General features: G+C 52.6%; 1 protein-coding gene across 4 annotated transcripts in view; it reads right to left on the reverse strand.

Moving 5' to 3' along the window:
- The window catches only part of EDAR (ectodysplasin A receptor), a 107,431-nt gene that overhangs the window by 27,367 nt on the left and 59,689 nt on the right, over positions 1-20,375 (reverse strand). For all 4 annotated transcript variants that reach the window (XM_064572698.1, XM_045885310.3, XM_064572697.1 and 1 more), the window contains exons 3-5: positions 6,867-6,935; positions 6,019-6,141; positions 5,100-5,281 (exon numbers count right to left, since the gene is read on the reverse strand). In XM_064572698.1, the coding sequence (XP_064428768.1) occupies positions 5,100-5,281; positions 6,019-6,141; positions 6,867-6,917 (356 nt within the window). In that variant the 5' untranslated portion in view covers positions 6,918-6,935. The remainder of the gene's footprint in view (positions 1-5,099; positions 5,282-6,018; positions 6,142-6,866; positions 6,936-20,375) is intronic.

Genomic DNA, 20,375 nt, shown 5'->3' on the forward strand with positions numbered 1-20,375 from the left:
CAACAGCGGCAGCTGGGCCTCCTGTCCTCACCGCGCATCTGGACCAAGATGTGTGACGTATTAAATAACTTAGCCAAGAAACAAAATACCGAAAGGCAATCCATCTAAAAAAATGAGTCCGCTCCGGACGGCCGTTGCGGGATCTCACTGCCGGAGTCAGCGTGTTGACGACCTCACACATTTCCCGGCACGCATTGCTGCGCAGAACATTCTCAAGTGTGAGAGTCTCCTCCTCAGGACTAACCTCAGCAACTCTTGCTGTAGCTTACACCCAGATCTCTCTCTCACCCTGGCTGTGCAGGAGTAGGGAGTAATTGTTTGGGTGCCTATCTGACAGATTCCCATCAGCTTGAAGCTGGGTGTTCATTCAGGGGCCCGTGCCCCATCAAAGATTGTCGTCGGGTCCCTCCCTCTTTCTGTAGAGGCCTAATTTCCTATACTTGCATCTATGTTTAGACTTTTCTTAGTTCTTCTTTGTTTTTTTCCTCAAAGGTTGATTAAGGTAAGTAGACCAAGATAAAACTCAGGTTAAACGGGGCCTCTGGGGGCGCCTGGGTGGCTCAGTCAGTTAAGCAGTTGCCTTCCACTCAGGTCATGATCCTGGAGTCCTGGGATCGAGCCCCATGTTGGGCTCCCTGCTCAGCGGGGAGTCTGCTTCGTTCTCTCCCTCTTCCCCTCCCCCTGCTGATGGGCACAGGCGTGTGCGCTCTCTCTCTCAAATAAATAAATAAAATCTTAAAAAAAAATGGGGCCTCTAGAATCATCTATGAAGGAACCAAGTTCCTCCATGTCAATAGATACATAGATTTCCTCCAAAGATTTCCTTGCCTAAGCTTGTAATGGATGCCACTGAGCCATTGGATGCTCCACCTTCCCACACAATGTGGCATGTAGAACCGTGTTCTTCACCTGGTCCTCCAACCACCCCAGAATGCCTTATTTGAAGGGAGGAGACGTGAAGTGGAAGCCAGCCAACAGAAGGTGAGATGGGCCACAGCCAGCCATGGGTAAGATGATGCCCTGGCAGGGGGCGGAGGCAGGCTACGAAATCCAACCTAAGCTGTCTTCCTGTTCTCCTGTTTTTGTTCCTGGTCCTCCCACGCAGCCTTGCTCAACAGGAAAGCCGTGTGTGCTCATTGTTCTGCCAGCGTCTTGGCCACATACTGATGCACAGCAGAGAGGGCAAAGAAGGAGCACGTGCCTGCCAAACCACAAGGGGGCCAGGGCCAAGGCAACCTGTGGCGTTAGGAAGACAACTCTGAGGCTGCCTGCATTGCGGCCTGGCAGCCACCCGGACTCAGGAATGAAAGCAGCCTTTCACCGAGCAAACAGGGCCAGCTTACCAAAACCCTTTGTAATCCTCCCCCGTGACACAGCATGAGAGCTTTATTTGTTCCCTAGACCGAGGGCGGGTAACAGGAGGTAGGAGGCCCTGGCGCCCTCCGCTGACACGCACCAAGCTCCACAGAGCCTGTAGGAGGAGGCTGGGGGACCAGAGATAAAGTAGGGCCTTTCATGGCAGTGGCCTCGGGGGTTGGGAATGACAAGGCCAAACTGGAAAGCAACTACATCTTCATATCCATGGAGCAATGTGAGGACGCACTGAGATGCAAGTGGAGATGTCTCCAGCACAGCGGCCTTCACCCACTGAGCGAGTGTCCTGGGGGCTGGAGACAAGGCGTGGAAGAAGCTGGTCGCTATTCTCACGGAGCAGGGAGGGAGTTACTCAAGACTTCAGAACTGGGAACACCCTTTTAAGAGTATAGATGTCAGCCTCCCCACTAATTCTACAGATAGTTATCCTTATCTTTTGAAGCCTTCGAGAGGCAGGGCATGCACAGCAATTCCACTGGCAATCCTCTTTCTGGGAAATATGTGAGGGCCAAGGAAATTGTCTTCACTGCCACAAAACAGCCTTTCTCGTGACCATGCTGGCCCCTGCCTACAGGGCAGGGTTATGTACTGCACTGGTCCCAGGGCTGTGCTTTCTGGCTAGAAAGTCTCTGTGGATCTAGGTAAGAATGAAACAGACTGTTCAAAGTTCATAATCACTGCCCCTTTTAGACATCTGGAATAATCTCATGGTTGAATCTCACAGACCACTGTGGGATGCATGCATGGTTTGAGCCACGGCTGCATGGATGGGTCAGAGCCAGCAATGCTGTGGGCGAGGCTCTGTTCTGCACCTACCCTTGCTTCCCCTCTAAGAAGCTGCCTCACTGGAGGAGCCTGTCTGGACCATCGACTCCCACACCATTCATGCAGAGATGGCTTCCAGATCTGACCTGAGCTTCTGTCAGATACCTTGGTCTGGATGTTACAACCACCTCAAATGCACACGTGGGTCCTCCATCTTCCCTCCACCTTCCCTCCACTAATCCCAATCCTCCTGTATCCTACATCTTAGCAAATGGCATCACTGTCCACACAGCTGGCCAAGGGTGACATCTGAGATTCCTCTTCAAGATCTCCTTCCCCACACCCCACATGCCCTCGGTCTACAGCTCCAGTCCATGCTATCTATCTTCCAGTGAACTCAGATTTTCCCTCTCCTTCCAACTTCCAAGGCTCCCATCTTGACCCAGTTCTCACAATGCCCCTGGGCTCCCACGTCTTCCTTAGCAGCACATTTTCCTCACTGCTGCTGCCTCTTTCCAAGGTACTGCCCAGTTGTGTTCTCTACCAGCTTAAAGTCTGCATGGTGGCCCGCTTCAGCATTGAGCTAAAGACCAGTGTCTTCAGCATCATTTTCCAGAGCCATTTCCCCTCTGGCCCCTGCACCCCTCGCTGGTTTCTCCACACCCCCATGGGTGCGCCTTCCGTGCTGCCACAGGGACACTCAGCTCCATATCCCATCAGGTGGCTTGCCCCTCTGAGCTTTGCCCTGAACATCTCAGAGAGCTCTGCCCTAATTCTTAGCCTGACTAACTCCCACCATCCCAACGTCACCTTCTCACCTCAGAGAAGTCTTCTGAGACCCCTCCCGACTCACCTCCCTAACCATGAAGGGAGGGGTCCTTCCTGGACTTCTAGAACGCCGTGGGCACCTACCACACTATGCTGTGGTCACTGATTTCCTTGTCTCACTACCTCACAGAAAAGAGGAACCATGTCTTTCCTCTTTGCCTCACTAGTTTCTACTTGGTAGGCTCTTCATTCATGCAATTAGGCTAGGTTGCGAATGTCAGGTCAGCTTTTCACACCGAGAGGCTCTCAGAATGAGTTGAGATTTTGAAAAGAGGATTATTTGCTTTCCAAGGTGAACATGGCAAGGGGTGCATGCTTTTCCTTGGCACACCTATAGTTAGTCCATGAAACTCTGTCGTGTCATGCCTGCACCAATAAAAACTAGTGAAGATGAAGTTCCAAGAAGCAGACATTTTCTCAGAGCCTAATTCTACCCACCTAATAAGAAGATCATACTGAATTTCTCTCATTCAAGCACAGCATCTGTGCAGAACAGTCTCTCAATGGACGCTTGTACCATTCATGGGGGTGGGGGCATGCCTCGATTTTTCTTCTTCTAACATGTTCCTTTTGGTGGATCCCCCACAATGCAATAACCTCAACAAATAAATTAAAGACTGTCAGCTACAAAACTTTTATTTTTATCCTATTATTCAAGAGACAGTCTAATATCTTCCCTAGGTATAGCTATCTGCTTTTTTGCATATTGAAAAATAAGCCTCTGCAGTAAGGTTCCCCTGCTTTCTTTATTCATTTGACCATTGTGTTTGAATCACACACTGTCTCGGGGACACTGACATGGAGTTATCAAGCAGATATTTGGAAATGCAGGTCTGTGGCTCTGGAGGTAGGTCTGAACTGAATACAGAAAACTGGAGAGAGTAGGGGTGGGGGATGGTCACCAGCAGAAAGATGGAAGATGAAAGCCATGGGAATCAATGCTTCTCTGTAACAAATTTGAACTAAGGTTAATTTCTGCAAGTTTGTAAGATCTCCTCATTTTAAAGAATTATTCAATTCTTAGGTTGGTGGGTCTTTCTGCCTTCTTTGTATTTCCTTCTCCTTACAGACTAATGCCTCATGTTCTTATTTGAGTATATCCTTCTTACTTTCTTTCTTCTCTTAATTCAGTACAATGATCCAGAGAAGATAATGTGCACAAGTGGGTTGCAAAGTATAGTGTGCTATTCAAAATGCCACTGCTACCACAACCAGCACCACTGCCTCCATCATCACCACCATCTCCTCCAGCATCACCTCTATCATCACCACTGCCTCCATCATCAGCACCTCTATCACCACCATCATCATCTCCATCATCACCATCATCACCACGGCTTCTGTCATCACCACTGCCTCCATCACCACCTGTACCACCTATATCACCTCTACCACCCCGTAGCCTTTGTCACTGCTTTGTTTTTATCTGGAAAAGAGGATTATTTGCTTGCACTGTGCTGTGTGGCCACTAGGGGGAGGCAGCAGCAAGAGCCGTGGCTTGGTAGATCCTGGGTGTCAAGGCTGCCCTTCCCTCTCCCAGGCAGAACTTGCTACTGTGTCCTGCCTGTCAGAAGGAAGATTTTATCTTTCTTCCATGCTAACTACATTTTCACTTTGCTTTTTTGGGAAAACTTTTGATACATAACCGAATTGTGGTGGAATTATAGGTACCACATGATTCACATATTCCTATTAATAGCCTTTACCCTCAGATTTTTCCAGAATACAAAAACACTAGATTTAGTGTATTATACAGTATATTAGTTTTCTTTTCTTCAAAGCATTCCACATGTGTTATTTTAAAGTATTCAACAAATTTGTTTGATTTGGGTTGTCAGAAGATATTATTACGATTATGACTAACATCCACTTAAGAGACATGGAAGCTGAGCCTGGGTGGGCTGCCCATCCTCTAGGTGGCAGGACTGGCCATCCTAGACCCCATGCTTCCTGACTGCAGACAGGTGCCCCCCCCCCCCCCCCCCCAGTGGAGCTGCCCCTTGTAGAGCCAGCAGGAGTGACGCTACATTGTAGTCTGAGGTGCTCACGTTCCCTGGGGCCTCGCCAATGAGACATTCAGGGCTTTCTGCAGAAAGCATCCTGGGGTGAGGCCTGGCAGCGGCCATGCTTACCCAGGGAGACACGGCCCGCACTCAGCATCATTCTCCATGTCCCCCGGCGTCAGCACCGTGGCCCGGAAGAAGCCCTCGCAGTCCTTGTGGCGCCTGCATATCTGGTAGCCTCCTTTGGAAAACTTCTCCGCCGGGCAGGGGACACAGCCATAGTCCTCATCTTTGGTGCCATAGCCACAGGACTGGCCGAGGAACAGGACAGAGGAACACAGGTGAGTACGCCAGCTGTACCTGCCATGAGTGGACCTGCAGTCCTTGGGGCACACTGGGTGCATTGTACACGCTGGGCACACTGGCTGTTTCCAGAAGCTTCTCTTTGCTGGGCTTTGGTTCCCTGACCTGTCCTAAAGGCAAGCCCCCTGTGCCTCCAACTCTGAGCTCCTTTCCCCAGTGCTCCTGGGCTTCAGACGCTGCCCTGCTCCCGAGGGTCCCTGAATAAATTCAGCCAGCTAAGGGGATGACCTGCCAGTGACACAGCCCGTGGCTTCTGACGTGCTTGACTCTCTACAAGAGCCCTGAATGCTGATGCTGGGGGCGTCTCTCTTAGCCCTTAACAACATGCTGAGCTTTCCCTGCAGGAGAGGGCGATGCCACGCTCAGGAGTCAGCATGCCGTTACTGCAGGACATTAGTCATGCCTCCGGTTCAGATGCCCTGAAACCCATCTGATCAAGGTCGAGTAGGAAAATGGTTGTCCTCTAAAAAAAAGTTACAAATGCCCAGCCGTCTCTCACACCAGGGAAGCACTGTTCCTGTGCTCACTGCTGCTTAAACCCTTTAACGTGGCGCCTGAGGCCCACGGGCGACCGGCCTGATTTAGCTTGGGGACACACGTAGAGCGATATACACGCAATGGTGACACCACCCGTGTGACGTAGGAGAGCTCCCCGGGGCCCAGGGGCGGCTGGCAGGGGCCTTACCAGGTAGGGCTCCTCCCCCGGGCCACACTGCGGACACTCGTGGCACAGCCCCGTGGTCTGGTTGTAGTACTCATTCTCACCGCAGTTGGAATACTCTGCTCTGGCCGAGCACAGCAGCGACACCTGCCAGGAGAAAGGGTGTCCTTTTGGCCTCCGTGCCTCCCTGGAGACACGCACGCTTACTCGGGTGGGCACCCTGAGCAGGCGCTGCAGGGGAAGGAGCCTGGGTCGGGGACCGGCTAGTCACTTGGTGTTCATGTGGTGCCAGATCCCAGTAACTGCAGCTAATAAACTGGGCAGGCCATCCCACTTCCTGCCACTTGGCCTCACTGCTGGTCCCCCTGACCCCTCCCTCAAAACTCCATCTCATCTTCCAGGCCTGTTCCAAATGCCCTTCACCCACGAAGTTTTGCTTCCACCCTCCCCCAAGTCACGGAGGAGGTGGCCCTCTTCCCAGAGCCTCCAGAACAGTGGATTTCTGTCACATGTGGCCTCTTCTCCGCCAGAAGCCTGGATCTTTCTCAGCGGGGGGACCCACAGGCATGGTGCTCACCAACAGCCGCTGGGTTGTGTATATTGCAACACAAAGAAGCATTTAAAGACCTTTCTATCCATGGAACCCTAGAAAGGGAGCCACCAAGAAGTCCAATCTGACCTGGGTGCTCTGCACCCTCGGAAGAGCCCGGTGAGGGGCTGCTGGCAGCATCAGTCCCATTGCATGGCTGCACAGACCGACGCGGAAGAGGCCAAGGGACCGGCCACCTCCGGCAGCATGGGAGGTAGAGGCGCTCCCATCGGAGCCTCCTCCGGGGCCACTGCAGGTGCTCACAGGGGGAGGCTGCACTTACCACCAGCACGGGGAGCCAGGGCACCCGCTTGCCATCTCCTGCGTGGGCCATCTGCTCCCGCCGCTTTGCCTGAAAGACACACTTCATGGCACCCTGGCGCCTGCACGGCCGGAGCCGCTCCAGGACGGACTGGCCACCGCCCAGCCCCGACCCTCAGGCCGGCCGCCTCCACCATGTCCCACCGAGGGCGAGGGGCCTCCCCGAAAGCGGCGCAGGAAGTGAATACACCCTAAAAGAAAAGGCGGGTTTTAAGCTGAGGCCCAGGCCCCTTGGGCTGACCATCCAGGGCCCTGCCAGTGTCACACCCCTCCCAGGGAGAAAGGACTAGAGTGCATGGAGGGCCTACTGTGGAAGACAGGACGATGACCAAATGTTCACCTGCTCACAGCATCTGAAGAAGCCTGGCTTTACACAGAGTGTAAAGGGGTGCTCCAGGCGGGTCCAAATCCTCAGGCTCCGGGGCACCCCTGGAGATACTACCAGGACTCAGAGCCTGGCCCGGCCCCTCCCCATCCCACTGCCCATTCTCCCAGCCCCGCTGGTAGGTTCTTCCTCTCCCTGTTGAGAATAGGCTGTGATCAAAGCGTTAAGAGAGTACACAAGGCCAACCACTTAATTTTATAGCCAAGACAACTGAAGCCCAGAGGGTGTAGTGACTTGTCCAGGGCCACACAGCCACTTAATGGACAGAGGGTGGCTGTGGCCCAGACATTCAGGTGCTTTCTCCAGCTGCTAAATCAATGCACTGCTTTGAAGGAGGAGGTATTGTGTGTCACCTTTTCATCGTCAGGATGGCAGGCCTGTGTTTCTAACTGAAAGCAGTTTCACCTGGGAGCCTGACTGTACAAAGACAAGTGGCGGTCCCGCGGGAGCGCCCACATCCCTCACTTGCCACTGTTGGGTCACTGCTGTCTTGCTTTGACACTGGGGGTGAATTCCAGACAAAACAGCAGGCCCTCTTCCAATGGCTGGATTGTGTGAGGAAATTTCTAGAATAAACCATGGACTCAGGAGTCAGACTGGGCCTTGGGAAGCACCCCCCAAGAACATTAACCCTCTGAACCCTCTGGATCTCGTTGAGCCGTCTCTGCTCACGGAAACCCATAACTCCTAATACCACACAGAAAAGACTGTGCGGGGTAGTTGGAAGCAAGAGACCCGACGAATGGGAAAACCATTCCTGTTTCTGGAGAAAAGCCCTGAACTTTGTTCTTCAATACAGTATCTTTTTTTTTTTTTTAAAGCATTTTATTTTCTGTTTTTATGTATTTACGAGAGAGAGAGAGAGGGAGAGAATATCCAAGTAGATTCCCATGGAGTGTGGAGACTCAGGGCTCGATCCCACAAGCCATGAGACCATGACCTGAGCTGAACCCTAGAGTCAGACGCTTAACCGACTGAGCCACCCAGGTGCCCCCGTTCAATACAATATCTTAAAGGCATTACGGAGCAAAGCAGTCGGAAGATCATTTATTGGAAATGAAGTGGAGTTGGAAGAAGAGGGAGGGCCGAGAGGTCAGGAGTCGGGAAGGACCCAGAATGGGGAAAGCAGGCCCAGTGAGCTGGAGGCCCGGGGGCCTGTGGGGAAGGAAGCTCTGTGAATGTACAGACAAATCTTCTTTTCCAAATCGCCCAGGACTCAGCATCCTGCTCAGTGAGATTTGGAGGGAGAATGCACGTTTAGGAGAAGCATCCTATACCTAAATATGTAGGAGAGGCCAGTGAAGGACAGACCCAAAGAGCTTTGTCCAACTTCCAGCTTCCGGTGTCCTCCTGAGAACGGCGGCTGTGGCTTCCTCTGGGAGGACACTGGTGACCCCCATCCCATCCCCTGATGTGGAGCAGCCAGCACTCACCCTTCCCAAAAGGAGAGGTTGGATAAAATCCAAGATATTGTGCTTGTTTATCATCACAAGGAGCAAAAATTCCAATGGAACATCAGTTCTGTGTAACACCGTGAGGGGCTCTACAAGAAATCACATGCCACAGCTCTGGGTTTGTATTTGTAAAGGCTTCTGTATACACAGAAGCAGGTCTGGAGCGATATCCACAAACTTTTCAACAAAGATTTTTTTGGCAGGGGTGAAATAGGGTTGGGGTGACCATGGACCGAGGGGGTTATGGGGAAGGCTCCCTTTCCATACAGTTCTTAGTGTCAGAATGATGTACCAGTGTAGGTGTGAACTTTGTGATCAGGAAAAAAGTCAGTAAAGACATTTCGCTTTGGGAAGAAGCATCTGATTGCTCTGAGAACAGGCTGAGAAGGATGTCCCAAGGGTGATTCCAGAGACAGAGGCCCCATTGGAGACACCTGGGAATGGGGTAGGGCCCCGGGGACCTAGATCTTTCCGGGATCTTTTCCTTGCTTACCTTGGAGGCGTTCTCACCTGTGAGTAACATCAGGGGGCCTTTGGGGAAGGGTTAGGTTTCCAGACACTCTTGAAGAGACACAAAAGCTACTTTTTCTCGCTTTCTAGCATGACCGCTGTCTATAATTCAGTGCCACATTTACATTTGAAACACAATAAATGGACTAAGGCAAGATTAAAGCACCCGGCCACCCCAGCAGTGAGCTTCTGGGTGTTTCCTTCTAGCAACGGAGCAAGCTGGGGCAGGCAGGGAAGGAGGCAGAGGGAGGCCTGACCCGCAGTCCCGCCAGGTGGGGAGGGTACAGCACAAACAAAGGAACCCGCTCCCTGCCCGACCGACAGCCCTGCCCTGGCTTCGGGATGGTGGGTAGCAGGGACGAGTGCAGCGCAGCCGGGCCAGAGGCTCTCCCCAGGAGAGCTGCAGCCCTGGAGGCTTTCCAAGAACAATACTAAGGGTTTCTAATTTAATTGACTTCTAATTACAGCTGAGTCTGGGAGGGCTTCCCTATAAACACAGAGGAGGGTTGGGCTGGGTGCACCTTGGTGTCAACCTAGAGCTTTTATTGAGAGGCTCATTAAAGATGTTTCCAGGCAAACCCAAGAAGACAGAAAAGCAAAACAAATACACAAGGGAAACAAAGTCTGTGGGGTCGGGTGCATGTCCATCAGGACTACCAGTTCTCAAAGAAGGGAACTGGGGTGGCAGAGGGAGGTGAGGGCGGCCTCTGGTTAAGGTTCTGTTGCCAAGGCCTGACTTCCCTGGAGACGCAGCTCTGCACTCAGGAGCCAGCCTGGCCTGGGAGTATGGGGGCCCAAGCTGCTCCCAGAAATGACCTCCTGCTCGTCTTTACTTGGGGGATCCCCAGTGCCCCCAGCAGGGCAGCGCCCTGGCCCGCGGCTATCAGAGGTACGAGTGGAAGGAGTTGAGCCCCCACAACTCAGACAGTGATGGAGACATGAAGGTGGCAGCAAGACATCTCTTCCCGTGCCCTGTCCGCTGATAGGCAAGGCTCTGCTTCACCGCACACTGGACTGGCTGCCGGGTGGTCTGTTCGGAGGGGGACAGGGCGCGGCCGCAGGTGAATCCACCACCGCCTGCCCAGCATGGGAAGCACACTTCCCTCATCTCACGGCCACGTCTTGGTGGCCTAGTGCCTGTGGCCACTTTCGTGACAGCACAGAGACCTGGGACCAGGTAAGCCCTTTGCAGGAAAGTGCTGCCCACTTGGCCCTTGCTCACTGCTTCCCCTGCCTCCCACAGACTCTACTATTCCTTCCTCAGCACTATTTCCTCCTAGAACAACACCACCACCATGAAAATGACAGCTGACGACTGTGGACCTCTGACCCCCGCCCAGGTACCACTCTGGCTTAACCCTCACCACCCCTGCGTGAGCTCGCAATCAAGGGTCAGGGGAGAACAGGTGGGAGAACAGGCTGGAACTGTGGGCCCACGCGGAGAGATGAATGCTCCTGGGATTACTGGCATGTTTCATTTCCTTTCCATCCGTGACCTCAGCCTGTAGTCCCAGACGGGCCGTTAACCAAATAGGAAAAAAAAAAAAAGGTGGTGATTAAGAGCAAGGGCTGAATCACATCTTGGCAAGTTGTGTAGCCACTCAGTGCCTCAGTTATATATAAGCCTCAGTGCCTTATCCATGAAATGGGCGTAAGAGGAATGCCTACCTCATGTGGGGGAGGAAGGGAGGCCTGACTATTCCTGAACTTGAACTTGGCCTCTCCTGCTGTGACCACCACCTCAGCTCCAGTCTGTGCATTTCCAGCACAAAGCTTCCCTATAACATCCTCACTCTGTGGCAAGACTTTGGCTGACACCGAGCAGGCTGACCTCTGGAGACTGGGGCTGGGAGACGCTCGGGGAATAGTGCGATTGGGCCCCTGGTTCAAAGAGCTCCAGGGAGAGGTTGGGGCTCGGCATAAAACCAGAAGGTTCAGGGTAGCTGGCAGAGGTGTGGGCCTCAGGAAGCTTGTGGTTTGTTAGCTTGGAGGGTTGGATGGAGCTGAGATACATCACCACTGAGGTGTCGTTCTCACATCCATTCAAAACTACGAAGCCTCTCCAATCGGGGCCAATTCTGGGCTAGAGGTGGAGGGCTCACAGAATGAGGCCCATCTCCAAGTGACTGGAGAGTGAAGGGGCCAGAGGGTCACCCACAGTTTGGGGGCTAGAGGTCCAAGATGCTCAGGGGGCACCCCGTGGTGTGTGGGGCAGGAAGGGCCTGATTTGTCGTTTTTGGCTATTTCAGCAATATACTCTCACCATGGCCACTTCAGCCACTGACTGAAGCTTCCCACGGAGACCACTGACTAGGAGGAAGCTATGGGGGGCAGGTGGCCTGCACCTTTGGAGGCACCTGACCCATTCTTGGGGAGATCAGGGCAGGCAAAACCTCACCCAGGTCCTGAAGGGCAGGTAAGAGCTTGCATGGAAAGAGGTGGGAACAATTCTCCCAGGAAGTAGGAACAGAGGCCCTAAAGGCTGGAGGCGAAGCCACGGCCGGACCAGAGGGCTAAGCACGAGGTCAGATGGAGTCTGGAGGTTGCCATGGGCCTTGTGCAAAGGCTGGGCAATGCAGCGACAGAGTGGCAGGACCAACTTCCCACTGCGGTGACAAAAGGAGCCACTCTGGCAAGAAGTATATGTCACAATGCCACCCAACACACACACGTATCACTAAGTCACATGAAACAACATTTATACTTACTTCACACAACAGACTGTGATCTACTCCATCCTATTTTCTTTATTCCATTGGAACAGTGGCATAGTAGCAGCCCATGAAAATGACCCAGGTACATCACCACGTGGACATGATCAGTAATTGGAAAGCCACTGGCTTAGATGAAGACAAGGCAGGAGGGAGGAAGCCTGCGAGGAGCTGATGGTGGCCTGACCTCAGGGGGGGCCAGGGGGTGGAGAGGGGGGCCTGGAGAGTCCAGGACTAAGGAGACAGGTGGTCAGAGGTGACAGAGCACTGAGGCTGGCCCACGTGTCCGCGTGGCTGCTGGGTGCATAGGAGGCGTGTGGGGCTCCTACTGAGCAGGAAGTTGCAAATGTGAACACATTGAAAACCTGGAGGGCCTCCAAGAGGAGGCAGCCTCTGGCAGCTGCACACACATGAGTTGAGCAGGAGAAAGATCTGAGCAAGGGAGAGTTTATGTGGTCCTCACAGTGTTGGCAGCCTGGGTTCTAATAGGCTGTCCCTGGCTGTCACATGGACGAGGACCTGCTCATGAGAAAAGGCCCTGGTCTGGGCCACAGGGTGGGGGGAGGGCGAAACAGAGGGGCCCCTGTCCTCAGGTGCCTTCCTTTGTCTGCATAGAAAAATTCCAGGTTGGAGACCACTGGATCACTTCCTCTGCTCCAGGAGCCCTTCTGGAACTCCGGAGAAAGCCAGGGTTCCCACAGATGAGGAGGCATCACCCTCTGTGCCTAAAGGGAGGGAACCAGGGGCCAACAGACACCACATCTGGCAAAACGATAATGAATGCTTGCAACTTTTCTGTAAGCTGGAAATGATTTCAAGACAAAAAGTAAAGAAAGGACACCAAATTCCAACACATAGCTTCACCTCTACTGGTTAACGGAGAGGTGAAGAAAATTCTTGATTGTTTGGAGATAAAATGCTCCACGACAGGTCTTCCAGAGAAGACAAGAAATGAGGCTGGGCTTTTAGTTGCACGTGAAGCAGGATGGCGTGAAGAGAGAGGCTGTGGGGACTCGCGGAGCTGCAGGCTCCCTGGGAGGTCCTCACTGGCCTGTGCAGCCCGAGACCCCTGGCACTGGGTCCCCATCTGGGCAGAGGGTGTAGGTTTTATACGTGCCGGGCGGGGCTGACCTGCTGCCTAGGGCCTCTCCAGCAGCACACCCTGTGCTCACTCGCGTCCTGAGGCCAGGGGCACCCGGCTCCTCAAACGCATTTGCTGGTGGTGTCAGCACGCAGTATCCACCATCCTCTCCACTAGCACTTCCTGAGCGCTGAGTACCTCCCAGACACTGGGCCAGGCACTTTAGCCTGTATTAAACACCTAATCCCCACCACTGCTGGGCCAGTGGGGACTTCTATAACTCCATCTACTCAGGCAGAAGCCAAGGCGCAGAAAGGCTGCAAAACTTGCCCAAGGTCGCCCAGCAGTGGGGCAGAGACAGGATTTGAACCCACACAGTCTGTCCCCACAGCCTGCCCCCATTGCTCACTACTACCGCCCTGTATGTAAGTAAACACAGTCCAGTCTACCCACGATGTAGACATATCTTTTTATTCTAAGGGAACACCAAGGTGTGCAGGACTGTGGGCTCCCGTGGGGGCTGGTCTCAGGAGGTTTTGCCTTCTTGCCCTCTTGGTAGTCCTATGACCCTGAGGGGCAGCACACATTCTCCTCTATGAAAATGGAGGAATTTGGCTCCCTTTCCAACTGAGCGATTGCTATGAGGAATGCAGGAGCCCCCAAGTGTGGCAGGGCTTAGTGGCTTGGAAATGCCACAAAGGGAAAAGACAATGTTCCTAGCAAACAGGGGTGGCAGTGACCACTATGTGGCTGCATCTCAGCCTGCAGGAGGGGGTTTGACCTTCTTAGCTCTGAGTTACTACGGGCGAGGCTGGGAGTTACTGCCACCAGCATGAGTGGCTTCGAGAGAACAGTAATGCCTCCTTCTTTCACAGCATTTGACAGTTTCACATGCTCTACCCCACCCTGGCTCCTAGAAGGGTCCCGAGACAGTCGGGTCCCCGTGTTCCAAGAGCAGCGGCTCAGGAAGGTCATGTGGCTTGCTTGTGCTCAGGGCTTGGCAGCTCCAGGTGGGGACCCAGCTGGAGAACCCAGTCTGCTGCTCCTTTGGCAGCAGGGGCAGTCTTCCCAGGAGATGACATCTTGCCTCACTTTCTCAGAAGCCCCCTGTGGCATTCCCACCCATTGACAAGACCGCATGGATAGCAGAAGGATTCTGTGTGCTTGTGTGGAAGGATTACGGGCACCTGTCTTGCCTTGGGGGCTGGATAACTGGCAGTACATGTGAGGTATGGGGAAACACAGTCTTCAAAAGCCCTCAGCATCAGGGGTGGAAGAGGCTGCCCATGGCCTTCAGGCCGTGGTCATCTCGCCCTTGGACATAAGCAGGGTGGGAGCGGCTTTCCCTTCATACAGTCACGTGCAGACTGGACCTTTCCTCTGAGTCTCAAGCTGGCCTGGATATTCAGGTAAGGCTGAAATAAGGTAAAATCAGAGGACAATAAGCCATGAAGGGTCGTATCCATCCAGCCTTGCTGCCCCGGGTAGGGGGGGTGGTCTCTGGAGCCACAGGAGAAGCACCACCTGGGAGCTGGGTGGAAAGGCCAAGTCTCAGGTCCTTGGCAGACCTGCTGCTTCAGAATCTGCTTTGCCAGCCAGATCCCCAGGGTGGGGGTGGGGTGTCTGGTGCACCTGAAAGCTTGAGAAGCGCTGGTCTAATGACCTCCACTAACTTTTTACTCAGACCTTGTTTGATTCCTCCTTGCAGACCCAGGCGAGGGCTTCTTCTTGGTCTCTGCTTCAATTCTGATCCTCTCCCAAGGAACAAATGCTGTCTTTGGCCTCACCCCACCCAGTACTGTGCACTAGACACGGGGATTCGTGTGCTTTGTTAGTCATCATTCATTCATCGTTTATTCAGCAGTAACTATGAGCTGCTCCTGTGTTAGACACCCCAGGGACGGTGACAGACAGATAAGGTCCCTGCCCCATGGCATCTTTATCTGCCCGGGAGACAGACACAGAACACACAATTACACAGAACTGCAGGCCATGTCTTACACTTCTAAGGGCCACCCCCCTGCCCCCGGGTCTAGTTTCTTTTTTTGTTTGTTTTTAAGTTTTTATTTATTTGACACACAGAGAGAGAAAGAGAGCGAGAAAGGGAACATGAGCAGGGAGAGTGGCAGAGGGAGAAGCAGGCTTCCCGCCGAGCAGGGAGCCTGATGCGGGGCTCGATCCCAGGACCCTGGGATCATGACCTGAGCCGAAGGCAGACGCTTAATGACTGAGCCACCCAGGCGCCCTCCCGGGTCTAGTTTCATGCTGGGCTATAATGGGGCTCAGGGCGGGCCACCCCCAAATATGCCACTTTGGCATATTATTTTGAATTTAAGTTAAGAAACAGCTGGTGCATGAAGGACACTTTGACCCTCCTTTGTGCCCCTGAAAGCAGGAGATAAAGCTCCCTGGTGAAAGGTGCCCTCCCTGCACCAGGAGGTAGAGACATCCTTATTCCCAGAGGTGGGAATTCAGGGCTGAGAAGGCTGAATAAACAAACCCTTTACTTGTTTACTACCCCAAGTCCAAACTTCCTTGTCTTGTCCATGCCTCTCTAATTTACTGTTTCTCTGTCTAAAAGGTACAAAGCTGCCTGCTTTGGTAACTTGAATCTCCTATTTTTATTGGCTCCTACACGTACAAAATTAAATTTGTTTTTCCCCTGTTCATCTGTCTTCTGTCAATTTAATAATTAGACCAGCCAAAGAACCAAGAAAAGAAGAAAGTAAAAGCTCTCCTCCTCTACAGCAGTTTGCCCTTGGGATGACCTTCACCCTCAGAGGGCTGACTCTGCCTCAGTGGAGACTTGTCATCACAGCTGCCTTCAGGTCGCCGGCATGCACCACGGCAGGAAGGAGGCCATGCTCCATATTAGCTACCACCTTTGGAATACAGAGTCACCGCCTGGGCCAGCAGACAGTTGAGTCTCCGTGGCTTCACCTTCTTGATCCAGTAGGGCCAGCCCCGGAACGCGACCACCCTGGAATGTGAAGACACTGCCTCTTCCCAACAGGCTGCTTCTCGCTGGGAAGGTGGTGTGAACCACAGAGCCACACCTTAGGCACTGCCGCCCTGAATCTGTGGGAAGGGGCTGAGGCTGTGGGGCCTGGGAAGCCTTTGCAGGAACGAGGGCTTCCAAGTTACCTTTTTAAGCATGTGGGTTGTGGGTCTCTCTGTTTTTGGCCCCTTCCACCTTTCCAGTGGGCTCACCTGCCAGAGAATTCTCAGAAGGTGGTGCGGGCCGATTATGCCCCCTCATCCTCATCCAGCTGCAGTGACTGGGGACAGAGGTCCCACCAGGCTCCTGGGGCACAGTGCTGTCCTCCCGGCCCACATCACAGGCTGGGGGACGGGAGACAGACGGCAAGGTCTGCGGCCGGCCCACCCTGGTCCTCAGCACAAGTGGTTTGTGGAGAAGACAGGTGCTGGCAGCTGCCTGCGTTCTGGGGAGGCAGTTCCCTGCTCCCTGCCCACCCAACACTACCCTCTCCTCCCTGGCCTCCCACACTCTCCCCTCCCACAGAAAGCTGCCCCGGGGGGAAGGCTGCTGGTGGCCTCCTCCCCACACATCCACAGGATTCCTTTGCTCCCCAGACTCCCCAGAAGGCCTCCACTTCCCACCAACAGAGACAGACCTTCACTCACCCTCCAGGAGCCTGTAGAGGTCATTATCAGAGCAGCTGAAAACATTTCCATTTGATGTGATTTATGGCTCTCAGGAAGCTCCCCACTCCCATCCCAGTTGGATAGCGCTAATTAGTGCTGGATTGTGAAGAGCTTAACTCATTGTCTTTCACTTCTGCTTGAGTCAAGTCTGTCTCACTGGAAGGGCCTGGAAGATGTCCTGGGACAGGCCAACCCATTGCAGCGGGGGACTGGGACCTCACAGTCACACTGGCCCATAGAAAGGACCCTGAGCTTGCCGTCTTGAGCTTCTTAATGATTTTTAAAGGAGGGGCACCCCATTTCCATTTTGCATGGCCCTGCAAATTCAATGGCCTGTCCTGTTCTTAGCCTCTCCGGCAGGGCAGGCAAGGCTGCCACACAGGGCCTGCTGCTGGACCGCCCTGCCTGGGAAAGTGCAGCCAGGGGTCAGGAAGAACACAAGGAAAGGGGCAGAGGCACTAAAGCCTTGCCAAGGCCGACAGTCTGCCTCCCAAGACTCAGGAGTGCAATCTCAGAGGGGCAGAGAAGGAAGGCTGAGAGAAATTCCTGCAATGCAGTGCATCAGGGTATCTTAGAGCTTTACATCAGACCACATGAGGATTTTAAAGGGCAGTCTCCATTCTTTTTTTTTTAAATTTTATTTACTTGAGAGACAGAGCATGAGCAGGGGGAGGGTTGGAGGGAGAGGTAGAAGCAGGCTCCCCTGTTGAGCAGGGAGCCTGACACAGGGCTCGATCTCAGGACCCTGGGATCATGATCAGACACTAATTCAACTGAGCCACCCAGGTGCCCCAAGGCCAGTCTCCATTCTTGACCACCGCACTGAGAAACTTCTATTCAGAGCTCCTTGGTGAAAGTTTCAGGGCCATGACAGTTTAACTGACCTTCACCAACATCTCTGGGGTGGGGACAGTGTCCATACATTCTCTCAAGGATATAATTCTGATTGAAAACATATACACATCATACATGTGTATATGCACATGTATATGTACATATGTATCATGCGTGTGTGTATATACATAACAATTTTTTTCTAAGTTCAAGGACCTTTCCTTGTCTGTTGGAAGCACTGGGCTTAGGTACCAGCTGGATGCACCCACTAGAATTTACCCTTGGGATAATTCCAGGGCACCAGCTTCTCTCGTGTCCACCTGTGGTGTCCTAGACTGGGTGAGAGGCCGTTTGGGGCTTTTGTCATAAGATGTTCATTTGATGACTGTTGTACATTTCTTGCACAAATGGGATAAATGTAATACACAAAACATTTATTTTTGACTACTTTTAGCTTTTCTCTTTGAACGATCACTACTACTACAAATAAGCATGTCAAATTATTTCAGATTCTATGGGCATCATTAGCTCTTCAGCAGCAGAATCTGGAAAGGAAGGAAAGAGCAAGGAAAACCAGCATTTTGGACATTTCTGTTCACATCACACCTTTCTATTTGACTCACCCGTTCCTGTCAGTTTTCATTTTCCTACAGAAAAACCAGTGCTGATGGTAATTGTTTATGAAATGCTGCAGACAGCCATGGCCTGAGAACGCTCCCTAAACACCAAAATTATTATTGTTGTTTGTCAGACTAGGCCCCGGCTTCTCTGAATACTAATTACGTTATTAAGCAGGTGCTTCTGCATTTGTGCAGCGAGAGCTGGGGCTGTAGCCCAAAGAGGAGGGAAGCGCTCTCCTGCATTTGGAACAGGATATGGCGCTTGGATGCTATGGCAATCTTGATGGCTTGCTCATGAAAATAATGTGGCCAGCAAATATCCATCTGGAAAGTTCAGAGGGAGAGCAATCATCCTTATCCAGAGCTCCTGCTGTAAAGTTATGTGCTCACAGTTTCATTTCTCTTTTATTTAGTGCCTCAGAGCTGAATGGATCTTGTAGAAGTGATAAAGCCAGGTGAAGCTTTAAAAAGAGTTCCTATTTTATTGCCTTATCAAAATCGACAGAAGGCATTTTTAGAGTGAAATCAGGAAGGTTATTGTAACTCCAATCCATGGCTTTAAATTACGTAACCAACTTTTTCTAGGGCTCTTATATAAACATATAAACATAAAATTTTGTTGAGACGTAATAGCTGCCACTCTCCAGCACTTCAATAGGCATGCCATCCATGCTTCCATCTGCCCATCTGTCCTTCCATCGATCCATCCATCCATCTGTCTGCCTGTCCTTCCATCTTCCATCCATCCATCCATCCGTCCGCCCGTCCTTCCATCTTCCATCCATCCATCCATCTGTCCGCCCGTCCTTCCTTCTTCCATCCATCCATCCATCTGTCCGCCCATCCTTCCATCTTCCCAGCCATCCATCCATGCATGTAATAGTTACTGGACACCCACTCCAGACCAGGCTGAGTAAACAAATGGGCACAGTCCCTGCGCCAGTGGTGCCTCACAATATGGTGGGGGCCACATGAACACGGGTGCATGGACATGGGTGGGCATGGGTGGGGGTGCGGGATGGGGCAGTGGGAGCAGGGGACCAGTTGGGGAGTCAGGAAGCCTGCACAGACCCAGGGAAGGGCCGACAGCCAGGGCTAGCCCGGAATCACAATGGCCGGGGAGAGGAAGAGGAGGGAGGACGGGTGTGGGCTGAGGCCTGGGCAGGCTGTGCCCCACTGGAGCCACTGAGAGTTGCAGGGTGCTCCCTCCAGGTCACTGTTCTATCCTCTTCTCTCAGCAACAGACCAATGAGTTACTTCCTAACCTGCATTCCGGTGCAATCAAGAACTTTCTGGGCTGGGTTCTCTCTCAGCTCACTGGCCTTGTTTCTTTGCTCTCAGCAGCTCAGTGATATTTGGAAAGCAATACTTTCAGGCCACTCTGTCACTCCTGAATCCAGCCATTCTTCTTGGGTCTGGGTCCACTGGAGAACAAGGCACTGGCACCTTAAAACAGTTGCTGTGTTAGGGAGGTGAGGCTTGATGCCTGGATGTATCTGAAGCACACCGATTTCACCCAACAGCACAAGCAAAACAAGAACATAAAAAACAATTACCGGAAGACACACTACGAGAATCCCAAGCCATGTCAGCCAAGTAAGAGACATTAATTTGACAGTGAAGATATCCTTTAAGTAAAGGAAGTTGAAGGAGATAAACCACTTATTGGCACTGGGATCAATAGATCCTAAATTAGCTACAAAGCTGTGGCAAGCAATGAGGCAAGAAGGATCCAAAAATTGTTGCTATTATTATTTACCCCTGAGGGGCCCTCAGACAGCCTGCTGCTCTCTGAGGATGGTTATTGTGCATAATTGAGACGGCTCCCACTTGGGTGGCGGAGGCCGGGGCAGGGGGGCCTCCCAGACGCTGTCTGAGAGGAAAGGTAAGCTGAGGGTGTGCAGAAGGCAGGCAAAGGGCATGCAGCTCCTCAGTGCCTGCACCCCCGCTGCACCCCCAATCTGCTCCACCCTTCACGCTTCTCTTTGAAGTCTGAGCCCAGAGAGACAAGATGGCCCCTCGGTTCAGAGGCCTTTGCACACCAGGCTCTCGGGAGGCCCTGAGCCTCAGACAGGCCCTGGAAATGAGGGTGGTCAGGTCTTCTAGTCCATTCATCTTCTGTAGCCAAAACTGAACAGCACCATCACAGGCTCAGAGCAAGAGAAGAGCTGCTTCTGAGGCAGTGAGCTCCATTACTGCACACGTGTAGT

The sequence above is a fragment of the Mirounga angustirostris genome, unplaced genomic scaffold (genome assembly GCF_029215605.1).
Source record: "Mirounga angustirostris isolate CCGP_5_RB_7025 unplaced genomic scaffold, mMirAng1.0.hap1 SCAF_10, whole genome shotgun sequence".
Classification (NCBI taxonomy): Eukaryota; Metazoa; Chordata; class Mammalia; order Carnivora; family Phocidae; genus Mirounga; species Mirounga angustirostris.